This window comes from Neocloeon triangulifer, unplaced genomic scaffold (assembly GCF_031216515.1).
Source record: "Neocloeon triangulifer isolate White Clay Creek 2 clone unplaced genomic scaffold, ASM3121651v1 ptg000017l, whole genome shotgun sequence".
In the NCBI taxonomy this organism is placed as follows: Eukaryota; Metazoa; Arthropoda; class Insecta; order Ephemeroptera; family Baetidae; genus Neocloeon; species Neocloeon triangulifer.
Window position 1 is genome coordinate 4,850,979 of NW_026775559.1, and position 22,543 is coordinate 4,873,521.

General features: G+C 39.7%; 9 protein-coding genes and 1 long non-coding RNA gene across 10 annotated transcripts; 3 read left to right on the plus strand and 7 right to left on the minus strand.

Moving 5' to 3' along the window:
• The first annotated feature begins 1,198 nt into the window (after positions 1-1,198).
• On the plus strand, positions 1,199-3,552 carry LOC132203025 (ejaculatory bulb-specific protein 3-like). The gene is made up of 2 exons (XM_059630449.1): positions 1,199-1,429; positions 2,987-3,552. Exons 1-2 carry the CDS (start codon positions 1,231-1,233, stop codon positions 3,169-3,171), a joined length of 384 nt encoding a protein of 127 aa, XP_059486432.1. The 5' UTR covers positions 1,199-1,230; the 3' UTR covers positions 3,172-3,552.
• Positions 3,214-4,094, minus strand: LOC132203026 (ejaculatory bulb-specific protein 3-like). The gene is made up of 2 exons (XM_059630450.1): positions 3,885-4,094; positions 3,214-3,802 (listed from the first exon to the last, which is right to left on the minus strand). Exons 1-2 carry the CDS (start codon positions 4,069-4,071, stop codon positions 3,660-3,662), a joined length of 330 nt encoding a protein of 109 aa, XP_059486433.1. The 5' UTR covers positions 4,072-4,094; the 3' UTR covers positions 3,214-3,659.
• Positions 4,095-4,388: 294 nt separating this feature from the next.
• On the minus strand, positions 4,389-4,852 carry LOC132203027 (ejaculatory bulb-specific protein 3-like). The gene is made up of 2 exons (XM_059630451.1): positions 4,684-4,852; positions 4,389-4,568 (listed from the first exon to the last, which is right to left on the minus strand). Exons 1-2 carry the CDS (start codon positions 4,850-4,852, stop codon positions 4,429-4,431), a joined length of 309 nt encoding a protein of 102 aa, XP_059486434.1. The 3' UTR covers positions 4,389-4,428.
• A 272-nt stretch (positions 4,853-5,124) lies between these two features.
• LOC132203666 (uncharacterized) lies at positions 5,125-8,274 on the minus strand. The gene is made up of 10 exons (XM_059631582.1): positions 7,772-8,274; positions 7,538-7,710; positions 7,404-7,473; positions 7,180-7,348; positions 6,836-7,128; positions 6,599-6,780; positions 6,347-6,545; positions 5,665-6,287; positions 5,322-5,610; positions 5,125-5,269 (listed from the first exon to the last, which is right to left on the minus strand). Exons 1-10 carry the CDS (start codon positions 8,114-8,116, stop codon positions 5,201-5,203), a joined length of 2,412 nt encoding a protein of 803 aa, XP_059487565.1. The 5' UTR covers positions 8,117-8,274; the 3' UTR covers positions 5,125-5,200.
• A 44-nt stretch (positions 8,275-8,318) lies between these two features.
• LOC132203669 (SIN3-HDAC complex-associated factor-like) lies at positions 8,319-11,033 on the plus strand. Its single transcript, XM_059631585.1, has 2 exons — positions 8,319-8,912; positions 10,468-11,033. The coding sequence occupies exons 1-2, from the start codon at positions 8,523-8,525 to the stop codon at positions 10,540-10,542; spliced, it is 465 nt and encodes a 154-aa protein (XP_059487568.1). The 5' UTR covers positions 8,319-8,522; the 3' UTR covers positions 10,543-11,033.
• On the minus strand, positions 10,695-11,575 carry LOC132203670 (ejaculatory bulb-specific protein 3-like). The gene is made up of 2 exons (XM_059631586.1): positions 11,366-11,575; positions 10,695-11,283 (listed from the first exon to the last, which is right to left on the minus strand). The coding sequence occupies exons 1-2, from the start codon at positions 11,550-11,552 to the stop codon at positions 11,141-11,143; spliced, it is 330 nt and encodes a 109-aa protein (XP_059487569.1). The 5' UTR covers positions 11,553-11,575; the 3' UTR covers positions 10,695-11,140.
• A 294-nt stretch (positions 11,576-11,869) lies between these two features.
• LOC132203671 (ejaculatory bulb-specific protein 3-like) lies at positions 11,870-12,333 on the minus strand. Its single transcript, XM_059631587.1, has 2 exons — positions 12,165-12,333; positions 11,870-12,049 (listed from the first exon to the last, which is right to left on the minus strand). The coding sequence occupies exons 1-2, from the start codon at positions 12,331-12,333 to the stop codon at positions 11,910-11,912; spliced, it is 309 nt and encodes a 102-aa protein (XP_059487570.1). The 3' UTR covers positions 11,870-11,909.
• A 272-nt stretch (positions 12,334-12,605) lies between these two features.
• Positions 12,606-15,756, minus strand: LOC132203667 (uncharacterized). Its single transcript, XM_059631583.1, has 10 exons — positions 15,253-15,756; positions 15,019-15,191; positions 14,885-14,954; positions 14,661-14,829; positions 14,317-14,609; positions 14,080-14,261; positions 13,828-14,026; positions 13,146-13,768; positions 12,803-13,091; positions 12,606-12,750 (listed from the first exon to the last, which is right to left on the minus strand). The coding sequence occupies exons 1-10, from the start codon at positions 15,595-15,597 to the stop codon at positions 12,682-12,684; spliced, it is 2,412 nt and encodes an 803-aa protein (XP_059487566.1). The 5' UTR covers positions 15,598-15,756; the 3' UTR covers positions 12,606-12,681.
• Positions 15,757-15,794: 38 nt separating this feature from the next.
• LOC132203668 (SIN3-HDAC complex-associated factor-like) lies at positions 15,795-21,335 on the plus strand. Its single transcript, XM_059631584.1, has 2 exons — positions 15,795-16,393; positions 18,209-21,335. The coding sequence occupies exons 1-2, from the start codon at positions 16,004-16,006 to the stop codon at positions 18,680-18,682; spliced, it is 864 nt and encodes a 287-aa protein (XP_059487567.1). The 5' UTR covers positions 15,795-16,003; the 3' UTR covers positions 18,683-21,335.
• Positions 17,341-19,547, minus strand: LOC132203672 (uncharacterized). Its single transcript, XR_009442458.1, has 3 exons — positions 19,232-19,547; positions 18,732-18,851; positions 17,341-18,674 (listed from the first exon to the last, which is right to left on the minus strand). It is a non-coding gene; the product is annotated as an uncharacterized LOC132203672 (long non-coding RNA).
• Positions 21,336-22,543: the final 1,208 nt, after the last annotated feature.

Sequence of the window (22,543 nt, forward strand, 5' to 3'; positions counted from 1 at the left end):
AATTAAACTTAACTTTTCTCTCTGGGGTGCTTTAACCTGATATTTAATATTATAGACAAAAAAATAGTATTAAATGCACGTCAACGGGTTTCTCAGGGTTTCTGTAGGTTTAAAACAAGTCAAAATCGAGTCACAAGTGCATAAGATCTTAAATGTATGCAACTTGCACAGGGTTAATGTCGTACAGGCTGCATAACCCAGATTGAACCAGGAGACTTCAACACTCGCAATAGTTAACGATCAAATATACAATTTGGAAAAAAAATCTCTGGTTAGTAAACAACATGGCGAATTAAAGGGAGTTTTAGGTGAAAAATTTGATGAAAAATTTATTAATTGCAAAGCAGAATTCTCAAGCTTTTGGAATATTAATTTTAATTCTATAAAATCTGAAGAATCCATATAATCAAGTAGCATAATAATCCTGAGACAACAATAATTATAAGTGGCAAATCGTGAACGTAGGCTCCACCTGGTTGCCATTTGAAGAGAAGAAGAAAGATGAAGTGACCACAGGTGGCGCACCTGAACAAAGCGTGAGCTTATGTTTTATACTTTTTTCATCGCTTTTTATCAAATAACATGTAATATGGAATGATTAAGTGTGAGCTGACACAAATGACAAAACTCGCGGTACTGGGTTAAAGTTACTTGATCAATTTGGTTCGAATTACAAAAGAAAATAAAATATATGGAACAATTTAAGAACGTTATTATTGGGAGCTTTCTTGCAAAACAAATTGTAAATTTAATTTAATGATTTAACTCATAATAATCATTAGAAAATTTAAATTTATTCATTTATTAGACAGAAAAAATGCAAAGAATAGGTCAGGAATAGGTAAAGTAAATGTACTATAAAAACAGATTTAATTATTTGTATTTAATTTATAAATAAATATATATACAGTAAATAAACTTAATTTGCTGTGCAACTAAATAATTTTGCGCAGTTGTGCAAATTAAAATCTGAAGTTTATTTTGTTCCCAAGCTATAAAATAACCTTGATTTGATTAAAGCTAATTTTTCTAGAGACTTCCTTGGAAGCGCATAAGATTGGCTCCTTCTCGAACACCATCCTGCGCGGCTTATCAAAAAAGAGTCGAATATCAAAAAAGATCAGAGGCCGCGTGCGTTACTCGCGCGCGAGAGAGGGGCAGCAGAGATTATTCGCTCTGACTGCCCACTATATAGCGCCCGCGGTGCGGCGTCGAGTCTCAGAAGGTATCATGGCTCGCGCGTTGCTGCTCCTGGTCGTGCTGTCCGTCGCCCTGTACGTGCAGGCGGCGCCTCCGCCGGCCAAGTACACCAACAAGTATGATGGCATCGATCTGGACAGGATCCTCAGGAACGACAGAATTCTCACCAACTACATCAAGTGCCTGATGGACCAGGGCCCTTGCACCTCCGAAGGGCGCGAACTTAAGAGTAATTATTTTATAATTTATCTAAATTTTCAAACATTTAATTTAATTTGAACCATTTATTCAAAAGATTTCATTCATTAAAAAAAGGTTATTTTGCAATACCTGTTGAACCTGTTGCTTTTTATTCCTTTTAAAAATGTTGAGATTTGAATTTTTCTTCATATTTTATTTTGTTCAAAATTATAATAGTGCATTTGTAAATTAGAGGCATTAAAAAGTAATCACAATTATCTTCAAAAATCCTAATGGTAAGAGGAAAAAATTAGGGAAAAATTCAACGTGTCCTCGGTTTCACCGTGAAGTTTTTAAAGCCTGTCAACCGTGGTGGCCGTGCATAATTTCGGAGAGCCCAACGCTGGGTTGACCTCTACGAAAACGTCACGCTTGATGCTGCATGATGCCAAGGATATTGGTTTTGAGAGCGCAGTTTCTTTGGCAAAGGCGCTAATTTCGTATGCTAACGAGCACACGCCTGCGTGTCTCAGCGAGAATAATGAGTTGGCTCTCTTTTATCAAGAAGCCCATTAGCAGTTTGCATAATTATACACCTATATATTGTTACGAATATATGGCGAAGGTGAAAGTGCCGCCAATGATGAAATTTTCGCTGCACATAATGTAATGACGATACTCTATAATTTAAAATTCTGCGTGCATTTCCTTCTTAAATTTCTAATTTAATTGATAACAATAAAAGTTCCGGTTCTTTTTCCTTGACCTAAACAACCAAGTAAAAAAATGATCAGGTTTTATTTGAGAAAAGGAATTGTTAATTATTGCTCCAGGAAAAGAAGCGGCTTTTGGGAGAAAGATTCAATTTGTTTCTCTGACTCACGATCGCGCATATAATTGAGTGTGCCTTTGTCATTAAAATCGAACAGCTCGCTTTCTCCTGCACTCTGTTTAAGAAGGAGTTGTTGTACCAACAGTGTGTGTTGTGGAGCAGGATAAAATATACCTTGCAGCAGAAGCTAATGACGCGCGCCGTTATAGCTGTCTGGCTGTTTGGTGTCTCGGCCGGCAATAGGTTGTGACTTTACGTGGAATACGCATACTTTCACCTATGGGCAAATACCTGCCGAGCACTGGCTGATTGCAGACACCTCGTTTGATTATGTTGTCAATTTCCTTGTTTGCAAATGACTAAGTAATTATTATTAACTCATATACTGGATATTCCCATGTTATGATGGATACAGAAGTATTATATAAGTTTTAAACGTATTTCTTTACTTATGGATTAATACGGGATAAAAAAATTTTGAATAATGTTTTCTAAAATATATTTTTTTAATCCAGTTTTTCCTCAATAAATCAGTAATTTATATTATAGTTTTAAAGCAGAGCGCAAAATATATATCTGCATAAAATTTCTTGATTAATTTGTTCAATTTCCAATATAAAAAATATTTTCCTGTTATTGCAAGTCTAAAAGAAGATTAAATTTAATGAATCTAATTATTTAATTATTATTAAATACTTTTAATTTATCGAGAAATTAATTAACTAAAGATTTCATTCTCAATTTTCCAAATTTAATTTTCAATAACTTTTGCAGGAACTCTTCCCGATGCTCTCGAGACTGACTGCACCAAATGCAACCCTAACCAGAAGACGGCTGCCGATAAGGTGATCAGATTCCTGATCGACAACCGCCGAAAGGACTTCGACCGTCTTGAGAAGAAGTACGACCCCAGCGGTGCCTACAGAAAACGCTTCGAGGCTACTCTGCAAAAGCAATAATACAAACAATTTCCTTGTAAAACAAAATTTCCACGGGCGCCTAACAAAAAAACCCAGCGCTTATGACGCAAATCAAGGAGACGCGCATTAGTGTCAACGCACCCGACAAAGCACATCAAGAAAAGAGCCCTATCTACTTATTACATTAATAAGGCTTTGGAATTACCTATTATATATTTGAAGTACAAAAACGACAAGATTGAAGAGAATTTCAAATGAGATGTTATTACTATTCATCATGCACAAGGTCACATACTACAATTTAGCGCTTCCGCCGCGCAATGCGTCTCAAAAAAATACAAGATTTTACATTTTTGATAAACAACTATATTTGCATTTTATCATCGGAGAGTGTTTTTTAATAAATTATTCTTAAGCAAATTGGTGTTTCTTTTCCCACCGAGATAAAATTATTCTCAGCCTTTTCAATTAACAAAACGACTTTTGGTGGTTTTTTAATTGAACATATAAAACGTCTAGTGTTGTCCTTAATGTTTTATGTATTTCGCCTTGATTTTCGACCACTCTTTTGGGTACCTGAGCTGCGCGTAGCGAATCAGTCGAGTCACGTTGGCCTTCACAAAAGGCGAACAGTTGGCGCAGTTGGATTGCAAAATTTCTGGAAGCAGATCTGCGAATATTCAATTTAACAATTTGAATTTTATGTGAGAAAAATATTAAATAACACATAAATAATAAAAAACCCAACAGACCTTTCAACCTTTGTCCAAGAGGATCGCACGGCAACTCATCCAAAACGCAGCGAATCTTGCGCTTGACAAAATCCTGGTCGTTCAACTGCGAAAGGCTGACCTGCGTCTGCGGCGCAGGAGCTGAATTCGCGGCTAGCGCCATCAAAGCCAAAAAGAAAATCGCGACTATTGTCTTTTCGCTTGTCATGCTGTTAGCGGGCAGGAACTCGAGTGGCTTGTGAAAAGAACACAATAATTGGCTTTCCCTTATATTTGACAAATTAAGAAGGTGGAGAGGCTAATGCAGTTTATTTTAGTAGAATTGCCTGCGGCGAAAACAAGCCTCTATTTAATAGGTTCAAACTTTAATTTGCATGCGTCAATGACACTTTCTAGGAACAAAATGACAGTCGCGGCTACAATAATTATGTTGCATTAATCACCCAAATAATAAGTTAATGTTACAGCAAATAAATGCATACAAGAGTATTCAGTCTGTCGCGGTTTGAAAATTTATTAAAATATAATACATATAATTAATAGGATATATAGTAACAATAAAATTTCAAACGCGGTACTTGGCACGAACTTGGGCCACTTCATTAGGGTATCTTTGCTGAAGCTTCGCGAGCACTCTCCTCGCCTGCGCCTTCTGCTGAGGAGTACATTTCTGGCAGTTATTGCGTCCGTAAACAGGGATGGCCGCTAGAAAAATGTTGGAAATAAAATGTTTTACACCGGAGATAGTTTTCTTAAAGCTTTTTCTAACTGTAAAAGCAAACTCGTGTGTTGGATTAATTTACGAAAGAGGTGCGCTCACCTTTGAGGGCATTCCCGGCGCGGTCGCATGGACCCCTGTCAAGGACGCAGTTGAATCTTCTCCTTACTAGCGCATCATCATTGAGTTCCGCTTCGTTGAACCTTTGGGCAGTCTGGGCAAAGATGACCCCGGACAGAGCCAACAGGAGAAGCGCCACAAAAACTTTCATCGCAATCGAAGAAAAGTAAGTGAGACGAATTGTAGTAAACAAGGGCCTTTTATACGAGACCTTGGTGGCCTCGCTTGTTTTTCTTTCAAGCGACAAAAATATTGGGAATAAGAGACAGTTATATCTAATTGCCTAAGATTCTCACCACTTAATTATTGTGGTTAAAATATTAAACGCAGCATCAATATTTTTAATTATTTTCCCTTCAAATGCATACTTTCTTAACATAATTAGTTTTTCAAAATTTAAGAAATAAAACACTAATTTAGAAATTATGTTCAATTTAAATATTTATTTATTCTTTCATGACATTTTAACTGACATTGAAACACTTGACTATACAAAATATCATTCCCCAGCAGCTTCACTTGACATTTTAGCAAGCAATTTCATCAGAGTCTCAAATCTCTCTTTGATCTGCAAAAAAGTTACATAAGGCTGATGACTCAATAAAAATTACAAGTCTCACCTCATCTTGAGTACGTCGAGGGATCAAGTGCTTCATATTTTCAATCATGTTTGCTGTGCCTCCCTGTTCAATCACCTGCAGAATCACTTTGTCCTCGTCTCGAGTCCAGTCTTCAGGGGCTTCGTCCGACTTTTGTGAGTCAGCTTGTAATGGGGGTTCAACCTCAGGAATAGGCTTTTTCTCAACTAGAGAATCTTCCCGATTTTCAGGAACTGGACTGGCAGCACAGCTTTTTGGCTCTTCCTTGATCTCGACTTTCACTGGCTCAATTTTGATATCCTCCATTTTCCTAAAATATTTTTCATTAGAAAAATAAAATTTAAAGTAATCATAAAAAAAATACATTATTTGATTTATTTCAGTGTCATCTTGGCTTGAATCGTCATCACCAATAATTTCAATATCCTGATCCTCCTCCTCTGGTATTTCCTCATCATCCAAAGACTCTTCGTCATCAACGTCAACAAAATCAATGCTCTCCTCATCGCAGGCAGCAACGTCCTCTCTTCCGTTTGGACTCATCATTTCTCTGCTATCGCACTCATTGTTCAGGGGTACCGTATCACAGCTGGAGCTCCCAGGGCTCAGGAGATCGTGGCCTGGACTCGATTTGTTCTCTGACGTGTCTATGCTCAGCTGCCGACTAAAATTGTGTTTCCCGTCAGGAGTGATTTCCGTCCTGCGTGACTTGAATTTGTAAGATTTGGGCGGAGAGCAGTCCGAGTCTCGGTAGCTTTCGGAGTCGTCATTTTCCGACTCATGAGAGTGGCTCTTCGGAGGACTGTCCTTGAGGTGAGGGTTGTCGGCGGAGAATGAGTTGCCTGTTCTCCTGCGCCTGGTTCCAGTCTGATGGGACATGTCGACAGAAAGGCGTTTGATAGCTGAGTGATTGTCCTCGTTGAGGAATGTCAAAGTGGCTGGCTTTAGTTGTCGGTTAGAAACAAGGTAGATTTTCCCATTTATAAACTGGAAAAAATTAGGCTGTAGAAATACATATTGCAACAAAAAGTGGTGCTATAGAATACCCTTATTCCGCAGGAGGTGCAGTGATTGGCCCTGCTTTTCAGCATTTCGTCATCGGTGCCACTGTGGCACTGACAAGGACAATTATCACCTCCTGTCAAGTCTTTGGATTCATCACATGGAACATTTATCACTTCAAAACTCTCGTCTTCATCTTCGACACCTTCCTCGTAAACGAGCTCCTCAAAGTCCGTCATGGAACTATAATATTTTACAGAAAGTATAAAACTTGAGTGATTTTATAGGGGGTTTACCTTTCTGGTGGCTTAGAGTCTGGCATTAATTGAAGGAAGCAGTCCGTTAGGAGCGGGTTTCCTTTCAGCAAAGGAAGAATCACAGATTTGACATCTTCTTCTTTAGCATCAGTTTGTTCAGAAAAAGCAGCCAGGTGGCTGAGGATTGTTTTCAATACTTGAGGCTGCTTTGAAAACGCTACCTGGTGATTAACAAAAATTAATGAGATTTAAATAATTGTCGTCTAGAGAAATTACTTCAGCCTTCAGAAGAAAATCAGTTATGTTAGCCAGCTCTACATTTTCCATGGTTTTGCCACAAGTCAGGGCTTCACCAGGTTGCAGGAAACTTATGAAAGGATCCAGCAACTCATTCCTGTCTCTGAAGAGATCAGCAACAGTCTCGTAAAGGGTTTTAATACCAGCGTCTGTGTCTATGACCTCATCAGCATCGACAAGAGCTTTAATGAATTTGTCAAAAATTCTCTCGCCCTCTTCTCCTTCGGCTAACAGCTCATCTCGCACTTTATTGAGATAAGCTTGGGCTATGACTACAAGAAGAAATTGTCAGTGATAAAAAATAAATTATCTACACAAATTACAAGTTTCTCGGTCTTCGAGTGTTGCTGGGTCGTCTTGCTGCAGTATGTGAAGGGTGGCTTCGAGCTCTTTTGAATGTTTTGTGCGTTTTACAAGGTGACTTTTTCCTTTCAGACTGGGAATCACAGTGGAGCTGGCACGCATCAACGCTGCCAATTCTTCTTCGTTATCCTAAAAAATTAAAAGCACATTGGTTATACAACTTGTTTTGCATTAATTTTGAAACCTTTTCCAGCGGTGATGAAGGTGCGTCAAAATCAACATCTTCCATAGGCTCATCATCATCTCCTTCAGGTCTTAAATTTAAATACATAATTTAAATTTTTAAGCTTTTCATTAATAAATTTTAGAAAAAAATACACTGGGGAAGGAGATCTTGCTTGCATGTCATCTTGATCCTCAGAAGAGAAAAATTCCTTTTCAGGTGACAATGACTCCTGTTTTTCAGGGCTAGAACCTGATCCAAATTCAATGTCAGAGCAAGAAGATCCGGAATCAAGTCGTTGTCTTGAATTTTTAGCATTTTTTATAGCCTAAAAATTAATATTTTCAAATTACTATTAATGCTATTTTAATTTTTTAAATTAAAATTACCCTGGCTATTACAAAGTGCTTTTTGGCACTTTTGGCCTTCCTCTGGGCATTGTATTTTTTTAATATGGGGGTGACATGTTTCAACGGAGACAGCTTTTTCATTGATTTGAAGGATAACACGTCAGGACTCTTCTTGGGAGTCCGCGCCGTGTTGTCTTCGGTTGCCAACATCGGTGGAGACTTGAAAGGAGATCTTTCCGCGGGATGGGGGTGGCTGTCACCCCCGTGGGTTGTAGGGGTGCGACATGATGGTTCCGCTGGATTCACACGGGCACCAGCATCGCCATTTTCTTCAACGGGGGACGTTGACCTTGCAGGGGTAGCATTCGGCGGCACGGAAGACATTGTATCTCGATTAAAAAAGGCGTCCCGTGACTAAAGAATGCTTATTACAAGCCGATCTGGCCGAATCAAAGCCAAATTCGGCGAAAAAACGGGCTGAAATTTACGTCCAGCTGATGCCGAGAGCGCATTTTAAAAGAAACGCTTTGATTTGATTGATCCAGACAGATGCTACGCGCTGATTGGCCGACGGCGCGCGCCAAGTTTGAAAGTTTGGTAGAAATCGCGTCTGCCTCGTGTGATCGACAATCAGCCTAGCGGGTGTCGCTTTTTTCGCCGTGAATTCGCCAAAATTGACACTGAAAGCGAGTAAACGGGTGTCCACGCGCTTCTCAAACGTCCAGAGCAGACATTCTACCAGTGTCCGACCGCTTTTATCGCCAAATCCATAGATATTTGGCGCTTTTAAATGTCGACCTTCCACAGACCGAAGGTGTACCGCTCGACGGTGGGTTGCTGCATCTGCAAGGCGAAAAGCAGTAGCAGCCGCTTCACGGACAGCAAGAGGTACGAGGAGGACTTCATCGAGTGCTTCCAACTGTCCGAACAACGGGGTGGTGAGATCTGCAACGCCTGCGTCCTGCTGGTGAAACGGTGGAAAAAGCTGCCCGCCGGCTCGCAGCGCAACTGGAGTCACGTCGTGGACGCTCGCTCCGGCCCCGGCACCAACAAGTCCCTCAACAAGTTCCACAAGAGGAAGCCCAAGTTAAGGGCCAACCTCGTGCTCAAGTCGAATGCGCCGAAAAAACTGCAGGATGCCATCATTGGCAAGCGGAAGAAGCACACATATCGCAAGCAGGTGAGTTCCGTCCACCTTTCGAACCATCTTTCCTGGTCAAATCCACCTTAACAACCCCTTATTCCCCCTTTAATCAGCCCATAAAACCCTCGAGAGGAGATATCAACCTTAAAATTCGGGTTCGGTTTTGAATTTGGTGGAATTCTGGCCACTTTTCCGTAAAGTGCCTAATCAGTGTTGGCCATTTTAGGTCATCGAACTGCGACCTAGAGAAAAGAGCATCGCCCTTTTTCCACCCGTGTATCCCTATTTTTCGGGCCAAATTCGCGTGTGAGGCGAGCCTAGAGGGGGTCATGCCGATTTCAGGCCGAATCGGGCGCCGAAATATCTCCGAAGAATTGCATATTGCCAGCTGTCACTCGGCTCATGTCGCTCGAGCGTGAACTGGAGAGAGAGTGAAAGTGGGCCGGGGGGGCTCATTCGGCCCGACGCTTATTATTCATTCGCCTGCCCCGGTGTCGAAGTCGGCATTGTCATTTGTGTCAGAATAATGAGTTGGCTCTCTTTTATCAAGAAGCCCATTAGCAGTTTGCATAATTATACACCTATATATTGTTACGAATATATGGCGAAGGTGAAAGTGCCGCCAATGATGAAATTTTCGCTGCACATAATGTAATGACGATACTCTATAATTTAAAATTCTGCGTGCATTTCCTTCTTAAATTTCTAATTTAATTGATAACAATAAAAGTTCCGGTTCTTTTTCCTTGACCTAAACAACCAAGTAAAAAAATGATCAGGTTTTATTTGAGAAAAGGAATTGTTAATTATTGCTCCAGGAAAAGAAGCGGCTTTTGGGAGAAAGATTCAATTTGTTTCTCTGACTCACGATCGCGCATATAATTGAGTGTGCCTTTGTCATTAAAATCGAACAGCTCGCTTTCTCCTGCACTCTGTTTAAGAAGGAGTTGTTGTACCAACAGTGTGTGTTGTGGAGCAGGATAAAATATACCTTGCAGCAGAAGCTAATGACGCGCGCCGTTATAGCTGTCTGGCTGTTTGGTGTCTCGGCCGGCAATAGGTTGTGACTTTACGTGGAATACGCATACTTTCACCTATGGGCAAATACCTGCCGAGCACTGGCTGATTGCAGACACCTCGTTTGATTATGTTGTCAATTTCCTTGTTTGCAAATGACTAAGTAATTATTATTAACTCATATACTGGATATTCCCATGTTATGATGGATACAGAAGTATTATATAAGTTTTAAACGTATTTCTTTACTTATGGATTAATACGGGATAAAAAAATTTTGAATAATGTTTTCTAAAATATATTTTTTTAATCCAGTTTTTCCTCAATAAATCAGTAATTTATATTATAGTTTTAAAGCAGAGCGCAAAATATATATCTGCATAAAATTTCTTGATTAATTTGTTCAATTTCCAATATAAAAAATATTTTCCTGTTATTGCAAGTCTAAAAGAAGATTAAATTTAATGAATCTAATTATTTAATTATTATTAAATACTTTTAATTTATCGAGAAATTAATTAACTAAAGATTTCATTCTCAATTTTCCAAATTTAATTTTCAATAACTTTTGCAGGAACTCTTCCCGATGCTCTCGAGACTGACTGCACCAAATGCAACCCTAACCAGAAGACGGCTGCCGATAAGGTGATCAGATTCCTGATCGACAACCGCCGAAAGGACTTCGACCGTCTTGAGAAGAAGTACGACCCCAGCGGTGCCTACAGAAAACGCTTCGAGGCTACTCTGCAAAAGCAATAATACAAACAATTTCCTTGTAAAACAAAATTTCCACGGGCGCCTAACAAAAAAACCCAGCGCTTATGACGCAAATCAAGGAGACGCGCATTAGTGTCAACGCACCCGACAAAGCACATCAAGAAAAGAGCCCTATCTACTTATTACATTAATAAGGCTTTGGAATTACCTATTATATATTTGAAGTACAAAAACGACAAGATTGAAGAGAATTTCAAATGAGATGTTATTACTATTCATCATGCACAAGGTCACATACTACAATTTAGCGCTTCCGCCGCGCAATGCGTCTCAAAAAAATACAAGATTTTACATTTTTGATAAACAACTATATTTGCATTTTATCATCGGAGAGTGTTTTTTAATAAATTATTCTTAAGCAAATTGGTGTTTCTTTTCCCACCGAGATAAAATTATTCTCAGCCTTTTCAATTAACAAAACGACTTTTGGTGGTTTTTTAATTGAACATATAAAACGTCTAGTGTTGTCCTTAATGTTTTATGTATTTCGCCTTGATTTTCGACCACTCTTTTGGGTACCTGAGCTGCGCGTAGCGAATCAGTCGAGTCACGTTGGCCTTCACAAAAGGCGAACAGTTGGCGCAGTTGGATTGCAAAATTTCTGGAAGCAGATCTGCGAATATTCAATTTAACAATTTGAATTTTATGTGAGAAAAATATTAAATAACACATAAATAATAAAAAACCCAACAGACCTTTCAACCTTTGTCCAAGAGGATCGCACGGCAACTCATCCAAAACGCAGCGAATCTTGCGCTTGACAAAATCCTGGTCGTTCAACTGCGAAAGGCTGACCTGCGTCTGCGGCGCAGGAGCTGAATTCGCGGCTAGCGCCATCAAAGCCAAAAAGAAAATCGCGACTATTGTCTTTTCGCTTGTCATGCTGTTAGCGGGCAGGAACTCGAGTGGCTTGTGAAAAGAACACAATAATTGGCTTTCCCTTATATTTGACAAATTAAGAAGGTGGAGAGGCTAATGCAGTTTATTTTAGTAGAATTGCCTGCGGCGAAAACAAGCCTCTATTTAATAGGTTCAAACTTTAATTTGCATGCGTCAATGACACTTTCTAGGAACAAAATGACAGTCGCGGCTACAATAATTATGTTGCATTAATCACCCAAATAATAAGTTAATGTTACAGCAAATAAATGCATACAAGAGTATTCAGTCTGTCGCGGTTTGAAAATTTATTAAAATATAATACATATAATTAATAGGATATATAGTAACAATAAAATTTCAAACGCGGTACTTGGCACGAACTTGGGCCACTTCATTAGGGTATCTTTGCTGAAGCTTCGCGAGCACTCTCCTCGCCTGCGCCTTCTGCTGAGGAGTACATTTCTGGCAGTTATTGCGTCCGTAAACAGGGATGGCCGCTAGAAAAATGTTGGAAATAAAATGTTTTACACCGGAGATAGTTTTCTTAAAGCTTTTTCTAACTGTAAAAGCAAACTCGTGTGTTGGATTAATTTACGAAAGAGGTGCGCTCACCTTTGAGGGCATTCCCGGCGCGGTCGCATGGACCCCTGTCAAGGACGCAGTTGAATCTTCTCCTTACTAGCGCATCATCATTGAGTTCCGCTTCGTTGAACCTTTGGGCAGTCTGGGCAAAGATGACCCCGGACAGAGCCAACAGGAGAAGCGCCACAAAAACTTTCATCGCAATCGAAGAAAAGTAAGTGAGACGAATTGTAGTAAACAAGGGCCTTTTATACGAGACCTTGGTGGCCTCGCTTGTTTTTCTTTCAAGCGACAAAAATATTGGGAATAAGAGACAGTTATATCTAATTGCCTAAGATTCTCACCACTTAATTATTGTGGTTAAAATATTAAACGCAGCATCAATATTTTTAATTATTTTCCCTTCAAATGCATACTTTCTTAACATAATTAGTTTTTCAAAATTTAAGAAATAAAACACTAATTTAGAAATTATGTTCAATTTAAATATTTATTTATTCTTTCATGACATTTTAACTGACATTGAAACACTTGACTATACAAAATATCATTCCCCAGCAGCTTCACTTGACATTTTAGCAAGCAATTTCATCAGAGTCTCAAATCTCTCTTTGATCTGCAAAAAAGTTACATAAGGCTGATGACTCAATAAAAATTACAAGTCTCACCTCATCTTGAGTACGTCGAGGGATCAAGTGCTTCATATTTTCAATCATGTTTGCTGTGCCTCCCTGTTCAATCACCTGCAGAATCACTTTGTCCTCGTCTCGAGTCCAGTCTTCAGGGGCTTCGTCCGACTTTTGTGAGTCAGCTTGTAATGGGGGTTCAACCTCAGGAATAGGCTTTTTCTCAACTAGAGAATCTTCCCGATTTTCAGGAACTGGACTGGCAGCACAGCTTTTTGGCTCTTCCTTGATCTCGACTTTCACTGGCTCAATTTTGATATCCTCCATTTTCCTAAAATATTTTTCATTAGAAAAATAAAATTTAAAGTAATCATAAAAAAAATACATTATTTGATTTATTTCAGTGTCATCTTGGCTTGAATCGTCATCACCAATAATTTCAATATCCTGATCCTCCTCCTCTGGTATTTCCTCATCATCCAAAGACTCTTCGTCATCAACGTCAACAAAATCAATGCTCTCCTCATCGCAGGCAGCAACGTCCTCTCTTCCGTTTGGACTCATCATTTCTCTGCTATCGCACTCATTGTTCAGGGGTACCGTATCACAGCTGGAGCTCCCAGGGCTCAGGAGATCGTGGCCTGGACTCGATTTGTTCTCTGACGTGTCTATGCTCAGCTGCCGACTAAAATTGTGTTTCCCGTCAGGAGTGATTTCCGTCCTGCGTGACTTGAATTTGTAAGATTTGGGCGGAGAGCAGTCCGAGTCTCGGTAGCTTTCGGAGTCGTCATTTTCCGACTCATGAGAGTGGCTCTTCGGAGGACTGTCCTTGAGGTGAGGGTTGTCGGCGGAGAATGAGTTGCCTGTTCTCCTGCGCCTGGTTCCAGTCTGATGGGACATGTCGACAGAAAGGCGTTTGATAGCTGAGTGATTGTCCTCGTTGAGGAATGTCAAAGTGGCTGGCTTTAGTTGTCGGTTAGAAACAAGGTAGATTTTCCCATTTATAAACTGGAAAAAATTAGGCTGTAGAAATACATATTGCAACAAAAAGTGGTGCTATAGAATACCCTTATTCCGCAGGAGGTGCAGTGATTGGCCCTGCTTTTCAGCATTTCGTCATCGGTGCCACTGTGGCACTGACAAGGACAATTATCACCTCCTGTCAAGTCTTTGGATTCATCACATGGAACATTTATCACTTCAAAACTCTCGTCTTCATCTTCGACACCTTCCTCGTAAACGAGCTCCTCAAAGTCCGTCATGGAACTATAATATTTTACAGAAAGTATAAAACTTGAGTGATTTTATAGGGGGTTTACCTTTCTGGTGGCTTAGAGTCTGGCATTAATTGAAGGAAGCAGTCCGTTAGGAGCGGGTTTCCTTTCAGCAAAGGAAGAATCACAGATTTGACATCTTCTTCTTTAGCATCAGTTTGTTCAGAAAAAGCAGCCAGGTGGCTGAGGATTGTTTTCAATACTTGAGGCTGCTTTGAAAACGCTACCTGGTGATTAACAAAAATTAATGAGATTTAAATAATTGTCGTCTAGAGAAATTACTTCAGCCTTCAGAAGAAAATCAGTTATGTTAGCCAGCTCTACATTTTCCATGGTTTTGCCACAAGTCAGGGCTTCACCAGGTTGCAGGAAACTTATGAAAGGATCCAGCAACTCATTCCTGTCTCTGAAGAGATCAGCAACAGTCTCGTAAAGGGTTTTAATACCAGCGTCTGTGTCTATGACCTCATCAGCATCGACAAGAGCTTTAATGAATTTGTCAAAAATTCTCTCGCCCTCTTCTCCTTCGGCTAACAGCTCATCTCGCACTTTATTGAGATAAGCTTGGGCTATGACTACAAGAAGAAATTGTCAGTGATAAAAAATAAATTATCTACACAAATTACAAGTTTCTCGGTCTTCGAGTGTTGCTGGGTCGTCTTGCTGCAGTATGTGAAGGGTGGCTTCGAGCTCTTTTGAATGTTTTGTGCGTTTTACAAGGTGACTTTTTCCTTTCAGACTGGGAATCACAGTGGAGCTGGCACGCATCAACGCTGCCAATTCTTCTTCGTTATCCTAAAAAATTAAAAGCACATTGGTTATACAACTTGTTTTGCATTAATTTTGAAACCTTTTCCAGCGGTGATGAAGGTGCGTCAAAATCAACATCTTCCATAGGCTCATCATCATCTCCTTCAGGTCTTAAATTTAAATACATAATTTAAATTTTTAAGCTTTTCATTAATAAATTTTAGAAAAAAATACACTGGGGAAGGAGATCTTGCTTGCATGTCATCTTGATCCTCAGAAGAGAAAAATTCCTTTTCAGGTGACAATGACTCCTGTTTTTCAGGGCTAGAACCTGATCCAAATTCAATGTCAGAGCAAGAAGATCCGGAATCAAGTCGTTGTCTTGAATTTTTAGCATTTTTTATAGCCTAAAAATTAATATTTTCAAATTACTATTAATGCTATTTTAATTTTTTAAATTAAAATTACCCTGGCTATTACAAAGTGCTTTTTGGCACTTTTGGCCTTCCTCTGGGCATTGTATTTTTTTAATATGGGGGTGACATGTTTCAACGGAGACAGCTTTTTCATTGATTTGAAGGATAACACGTCAGGACTCTTCTTGGGAGTCCGCGCCGTGTTGTCTTCGGTTGCCAACATCGGTGGAGACTTGAAAGGAGATCTTTCCGCGGGATGGGGGTGGCTGTCACCCCCGTGGGTTGTAGGGGTGCGACATGATGGTTCCGCTGGATTCACACGGGCACCAGCATCGCCATTTTCTTCAACGGGGGACGTTGACCTTGCAGGGGTAGCATTCGGCGGCACGGAAGACATTGTATCTCGATTAAAAAAGGCGTCCCGTGACTAAAGAATGCTTATTACAAGCCGATCTGGCCGAATCAAAGCCAAATTCGGCGAAAAAACGGGCTGAAATTTACGTCCAGCTGATGCCGAGAGCGCATTTTAAAAGAAACGCTTTGATTTGATTGATCCAGACAGATGCTACGCGCTGATTGGCCGACGGCGCGCGCCAAGTTTGAAAGTTTGGTAGAAATCGCGTCTGCCTCGTGTGATCGACAATCAGCCTAGCGGGTGTCGCTTTTTTCGCCGTGAATTCGCCAAAATTGACACTGAAAGCGAGTAAACGGGTGTCCACGCGCTTCTCAAACGTCCAGAGCAGACATTCTACCAGTGTCCGACCGCTTTTATCGCCAAATCCATAGATATTTGGCGCTTTTAAATGTCGACCTTCCACAGACCGAAGGTGTACCGCTCGACGGTGGGTTGCTGCATCTGCAAGGCGAAAAGCAGTAGCAGCCGCTTCACGGACAGCAAGAGGTACGAGGAGGACTTCATCGAGTGCTTCCAACTGTCCGAACAACGGGGTGGTGAGATCTGCAACGCCTGCGTCCTGCTGGTGAAACGGTGGAAAAAGCTGCCCGCCGGCTCGCAGCGCAACTGGAGTCACGTCGTGGACGCTCGCTCCGGCCCCGGCACCAACAAGTCCCTCAACAAGTTCCACAAGAGGAAGCCCAAGTTAAGGGCCAACCTCGTGCTCAAGTCGAATGCGCCGAAAAAACTGCAGGATGCCATCATTGGCAAGCGGAAGAAGCACACATATCGCAAGCAGGTGAGTTCCGTCCACCTTTCGAACCATCTTTCCTGGTCAAATCCACCTTAACAACCCCTTATTCCCCCTTTAATCAGCCCATAAAACCCTCGAGAGGAGATATCAACCTTAAAATTCGGGTTCGGTTTTGAATTTGGTGGAATTCTGGCCACTTTTCCGTAAAGTGCCTAATCAGTGTTGGCCATTTTAGGTCATCGAACTGCGACCTAGAGAAAAGAGCATCGCCCTTTTTCCACCCGTGTATCCCTATTTTTCGGGCCAAATTCGCGTGTGAGGCGAGCCTAGAGGGGGTCATGCCGATTTCAGGCCGAATCGGGCGCCGAAATATCTCCGAAGAATTGCATATTGCCAGCTGTCACTCGGCTCATGTCGCTCGAGCGTGAACTGGAGAGAGAGTGAAAGTGGGCCGGGGGGGCTCATTCGGCCCGACGCTTATTATTCATTCGCCTGCCCCGGTGTCGAAGTCGGCATTGTCATTTGTGTCTTTACACGTGCGGCCGCGACTTGCTCGGCCGTCGCGTTCGGTCCCCGCGACTCGGTTTTGTTTCTTTGTGACGCCATTTTTTGTGTATGATGCCGCTGGCCGCGAGAGCTTTTATTTTTTTTCTTTCCTTGTATCTTTCCGCGACTGTTTTCTGACGAAGCATGTAAACAAACGGTCTGCCCGTCACAGAAACCCAGTTGGAAATCATGGGTCGAACGCGATTAAAAGGGTTTTTTGCCAATTTTTTGCGAACGTGCAGCCCCGGGTTCATTCAAGAGGAGCCACTTTGCATGCCATTTCGGAACGGGATGCGACGTCCATTGAGATTCGGCCGCGATCATATGGGGAATTTGAGCGCATGTCCACAAGGCCTCCGCGGCTGAAATTCGATGTTGAATTAATAATCGAAATTCCTCCTGAATACTATTGGAAAAAATGCCTGTTTATGAATAAAATTCAAAAATCATTATAAAGTAAAGAAATTGAAGTAATTATTAATGTAAACTGAACAAGAGGTTTTCACAGAAGTCTTTTTTTGAATTTTCACATGTTTGGTATGTTGGTTGTTAGTATATTTTTCAAGCAAGTCTCCGACTATTTTACAAACAGTAGTATTGCGAAATAATAAAAAGTGCATGTTCTATGAAGAATTAGAAAACAATAACATAATTTTCTAGCTCAAGTTTAGCTTCAATGAATTGAAATTATTTAAAACTTTCAAATTTATTTAATTGCCAGAGCAAAAATTAGTATTGTTTTCATTTTATTGTAATTAGATCTGCCCCTTTTTAATTAATTATTTAATTTTTTTTTTGGTAAATGTAAGAAAAAAAGTTTAATGATGTGCATTTTAATATCAGCATGATTTGAATTAAAAGTCAATTAAACCTTTGACAGAGTTAATAAGAGATTTCCATATTTCAACACTAAAAATGTAATGTTATACAGTTATTATGCACAACTTTGCTTTTCATTATCTTCAAACGTTTCAATAAATTTAATTTTTTATCTATTAATAAAAAGTTATAACAATCAACAAGCATTCAATTTTGCTTTACCATCTTCAAATTATTGAGTGAAACTAGTCCTCGTCAAAGAAATAGTTTTTTTTTAAACTACTGTCGGCTCAAAAACAATTCCCTCTGTAAGGAAAGGGCTTTTCTTTTTATTAAATTAAAAACATTCATCTTTCATTCAAATTTTTAAACGGAAACGCAATGAAATTGCCTTTCTCCTGATAATTCCAGTATCGCCTCCCATTAATCTTAAATCCTAATTAAAACTTTTAAATGCAAAAAAGCAACGATCTAATTATTTTGTTTGTTTTCCAGGAGAACGTCACTCGAGAGACGAGTCCGACAAGCGACCAGGGCGAAGAGTCTGCCGGCAGTGACATGGACGATGATGACATGGACCTGCAAGACTCATCGCCGTCGTCGCCCCTGTCCGGGGGCGGCGGCGTGTCCAAGGAGCCGAGCCCGCTGCTGGACCCGTCGTACTGGACGCGCGAGGAGGTGTGCTGCGGCTTCGTGTTCCGCGGCCGCTGCAACGAGGTGGTCGTCGACCCGCAGTACCTCAAGCCGTGCCGCGGCCGCGCGGCCTTCAAGTTCCCGTCGCGGCCAGAGTCGCCGGTGGTGCCGGCCGTGGCCAAGACGGTGCTCGGCAAGGACGTGGACAGCTCGTCCGACTCGGGCTACGACGACTACTCGAGCAAGGACGCCAAGGCGGTCGAAGAGGCGCCTCGACCGACCCCGGCCCCCGAATGCCCACCCGCTGCCAGCTCGGACGCCACCGCCTCTGATTAATGATAGCGCACAAGTTAATCATCAAAATGAATTTTAATTAATTGATTACCTTTCAAGAATGGGTTAATGAATTTCGATTTTTTGACGTTTTGTTTCGTTCGCAGGAGAGAAAGATGATGCCAAGCCCAAAGTTTTTCAAACGTCGGCGCCAGTCAGACTTCTTGTATAACTGAAAAAAAATGATATTTAAAAAAGTAAATGATAGCCAGCTTCTCCAGGGGTTGATTCGAGAAAAATCGGTGCTTCGGCCGAGCGGCGGGAAATATTTATGCTCCCCGATTTTCAAATCTGCAATCCAACCAACTTAACCGACGAGCAATAAAAACAAACCAATTGAGACTGACCCAAGTCTCATTTTTCCTCAAACAAACTCACAAATATAAATATATGTATATCAAGTTTAAAGACTGTGTAACGATAAATTCCCGCCCCCGGCTGATGGATTTCTCGTCTCTACCCCCTCCCGGCTGGCTGTAATTGATAAATGTGTAAGCACAGGGTTGAGGCCAGCGTTGAAATCTTAAATGAGAAAAGAGTCAAGAGACTGACCAGTCATGAATCTTAACTTGCTGTTCTTGGCCATTCTAACGCGGAGGTTTTCGTTGTGCTAATTCTAATGTTGATGTTACCGGTTTACGAGGATCATGTTTATAGGAGGAAATAATTGTTGCGCGTGGGAGGCGAACAGACAAACGCGACTAATCAAATCGGTGCTAACGTAGAAAAAAGAATCTTATCTAATCTGGCCGCTGTGTTTTCTCGACAAGACAGGAATAAACGAATGAATTAATCCGGATAAATAGGCCTTCCAGCTGGCATTTGAAAAACATCTCCAGGGCATCCGACACAAATGAGAGAGTTGCTTTAATTTAATAATATTATTTTTTTATACTTTCAACAAGTGATATTATTATTTTTGATGATTTCAACGAATTTTAGAACTTAACAAAATTTGAACCAACAACTAAAAAAAGAGGAGAAAATCATTTTAAATTTATTTGTGCTTTCGGTAAGGAAAGAAGTGGGAGGGATGGTTTTACGATTAAGCCAAATAGTCAAGCAAACCAAATTCTCCGCGAGAAATCGAGACTTTTGACAAGAGTTCGATCGGTGAGGACACCCCTTATTGAAATGTGCAATATACTGATTGATCATGATAATGATTTGTAAGTTAGGCATTTTCGATGAACATTAAATGCAAATTACACTCGCGCATAAACACACACTGTAAGAGTAAAACAAACGTACTGTAACTGTCACTCATTGTCGCTGAGGAGATTTTTAGAACCACACTTTTTGAGACAACGCCTGACAAACACAGGACCAAAATATCTCATTTGAACAAGGACTGGACTATACTTTATTTAAAAATGTATGATGATTATGTAAACATGTGAACTGTACTACAAATGCGACGTGAGAGAACCCGTTCAATTTTTTGTGTTTTTTACTAACTGTTGATTTGGGCCAAACTATGAAAAGTTCCTGAACTTGTAAATTACCATCTTGTACTGTATCTGTGTCTCCTACTAATGGTAAGGGAAACACACTGTGTAAAAATGTTCGAACACTAACAAATGAACCAAAAGGAATTTTTGAAGTCGAAGCCCAAAGAAAGCAACTTGATTTATATATGATTTCAAATTTTAGGAAAGATGAAAACCGATTTCGGATTTCCTCGTGTATTTTTATTTTTGAGTTGGGATTAATGCATTTCTGGTCCCATGATTTGGTTTTGCAAAAATCAAATTGTTTGTGTACGTGTTGTTGGAAAAATGGAGAGAAATTCTGCGAATTTTCGGGATTTTCTGGATCCCAGTCCTTATTGTGAAAATTTTAATTGAAAATATTATCTATTCCCGATTTATATTGAAAATACATTTATATGAATTAGATTTTAAATTTAAATCTTATGAGGATAATTCTGAGAATTCATTAATAAATTTAATTAACATACACGTAATGATGATGAATCAAACCAGACAAATTTGTTACAAAGTACCCTGGAAATAAAACTGCGACTAGAATTTTCATTGCATTTTACAAGAAACTTTTCTACAGCGCAAATCAATGAAATTTCTAAACTAGAATTACAGTATTTGAGGGACTTCCAGGAAATTTTTAATGAAACTCTGGTGTGAACGTAGCATGTAAATGATAAATAATGATAATGAAAGTTTCAACAAATATAGAGACACTGCCTCATAATAAAAGTAGAATCTAGACAAAGAGAGTAAACTTGTGAAAAGAGTTTTTAATTTATTTCAGGCTCCAACACTACATAACTTTTCCTTTTGTTTATTTATTCCGTCCCTTATTTGTATAACCCTGCGTTAAAATGGAATAATAATATGATGAATAATAACTCATTCTACTTGTCGTACGTTGTCATATCGGTCCCTTGAGAGCTGTGATGATGTGCATTGTCATTGATTGATAGGACCTACCTTGATACAACCAGCTATTACCACTTTCACACTTTTATGTCTAGTAGCATTAAATTAGCGAAGAGTTTATAGTTTCATTATTTATTATTGTTTTTAATTTTATTGAAGGTACTTTTAAAACTATTTAAGACAACAAAAATTGTGTCTGTGTGTGGATGTATCTTGTTTTTTTAGCATTCAATAAAGTGTAGTAAAATGTACTTAAAGATGTAGCTTTCATTTCAACACTTGACCCTTGTAAATTTAAGAAAAAACTTCATTTAATTAAAATGATCATTTCTAACATGAATATCTTAAAATAAAAGTCTGGCTTGCAATCAGTAAGCCCAATGCTGGGGCCCTTGTTTGCCCCAAAGAAGAGAAAGAAATGAACAAACAAACATTCATAAAATTGTTTTTTGTATTGGTTTTATTCCGTTTTTCAACTACTATACAATTCTTTACAGTAATAATTTTTCATAACCTCAATTTAACAAAATTGAGATGGTTACTGTTTCTGTGAATGATGTTTTGTGGATAATAAATTTTAATTTATAGTAATTACATACACAGGAGAGTTGCCTTGACATACACAAATTCAGTTTCGATCTTCATTGTATCGTTTGAAAAACATTTCCTTGACGTGAGTGATTTGTAGTGAGAGTAATAATTACATGATAGTTGTATTTCTTAAATCCCACCATTCAGCAGCGCTAGTTACTTTTTTAATCATTAGTAATTTAATCATTTCTCCACTTAAAACATACATAACTGAGTGGTCGATTCACATTTATATCAGAGCTCACTTTTAGCCCATTTTTTTATATTTACAGCGATTTTCCTGCAATACTGGATTACAATTGTTAATAAAATCGAGACCAATTCGTATATAATGTTACTTTGTGCCTCATGCGTTGAGCTTTCATGAGAATAACAACATTTCTTTTAATTTTTTCCCGGATGCGGAATTACAGTGGAAAACTCCCAATTATCTACGAATAACCTCCATAAAGATTTTTACTATTTTTATAACTCCCAAATTTCCAAGGTTTAAATACACCTTTTTAGCACAATCCACATTTTCATTGTTTTAATTAATAATTCAACCATAACTCGGTAAAAATAATCAACATCACGGGCGGAGGGGCAGAATAAGGAGTTGAATGGAAAATTTCATATCTCACCCATGTACACTTATATAGTACAGTAGTTAATAATAGCACTGTCCTTGTTTGTCAGCGGCATGTTTGATACAAAACATCGTCTAACACATAATTGGCACAAAAACGTTGCTGGCGAACCAGCGCTCGGCGCCTAGAGGCTCTCGTAATCCCGTTTGAAGGGCCGAGCGCAGGGCGGCCGCTAATAGTGTACAAAAACATACGAGAAAATACAGCAGTCACGTAGAAAAGCAGTCAACAAGGAAAATTGTGCC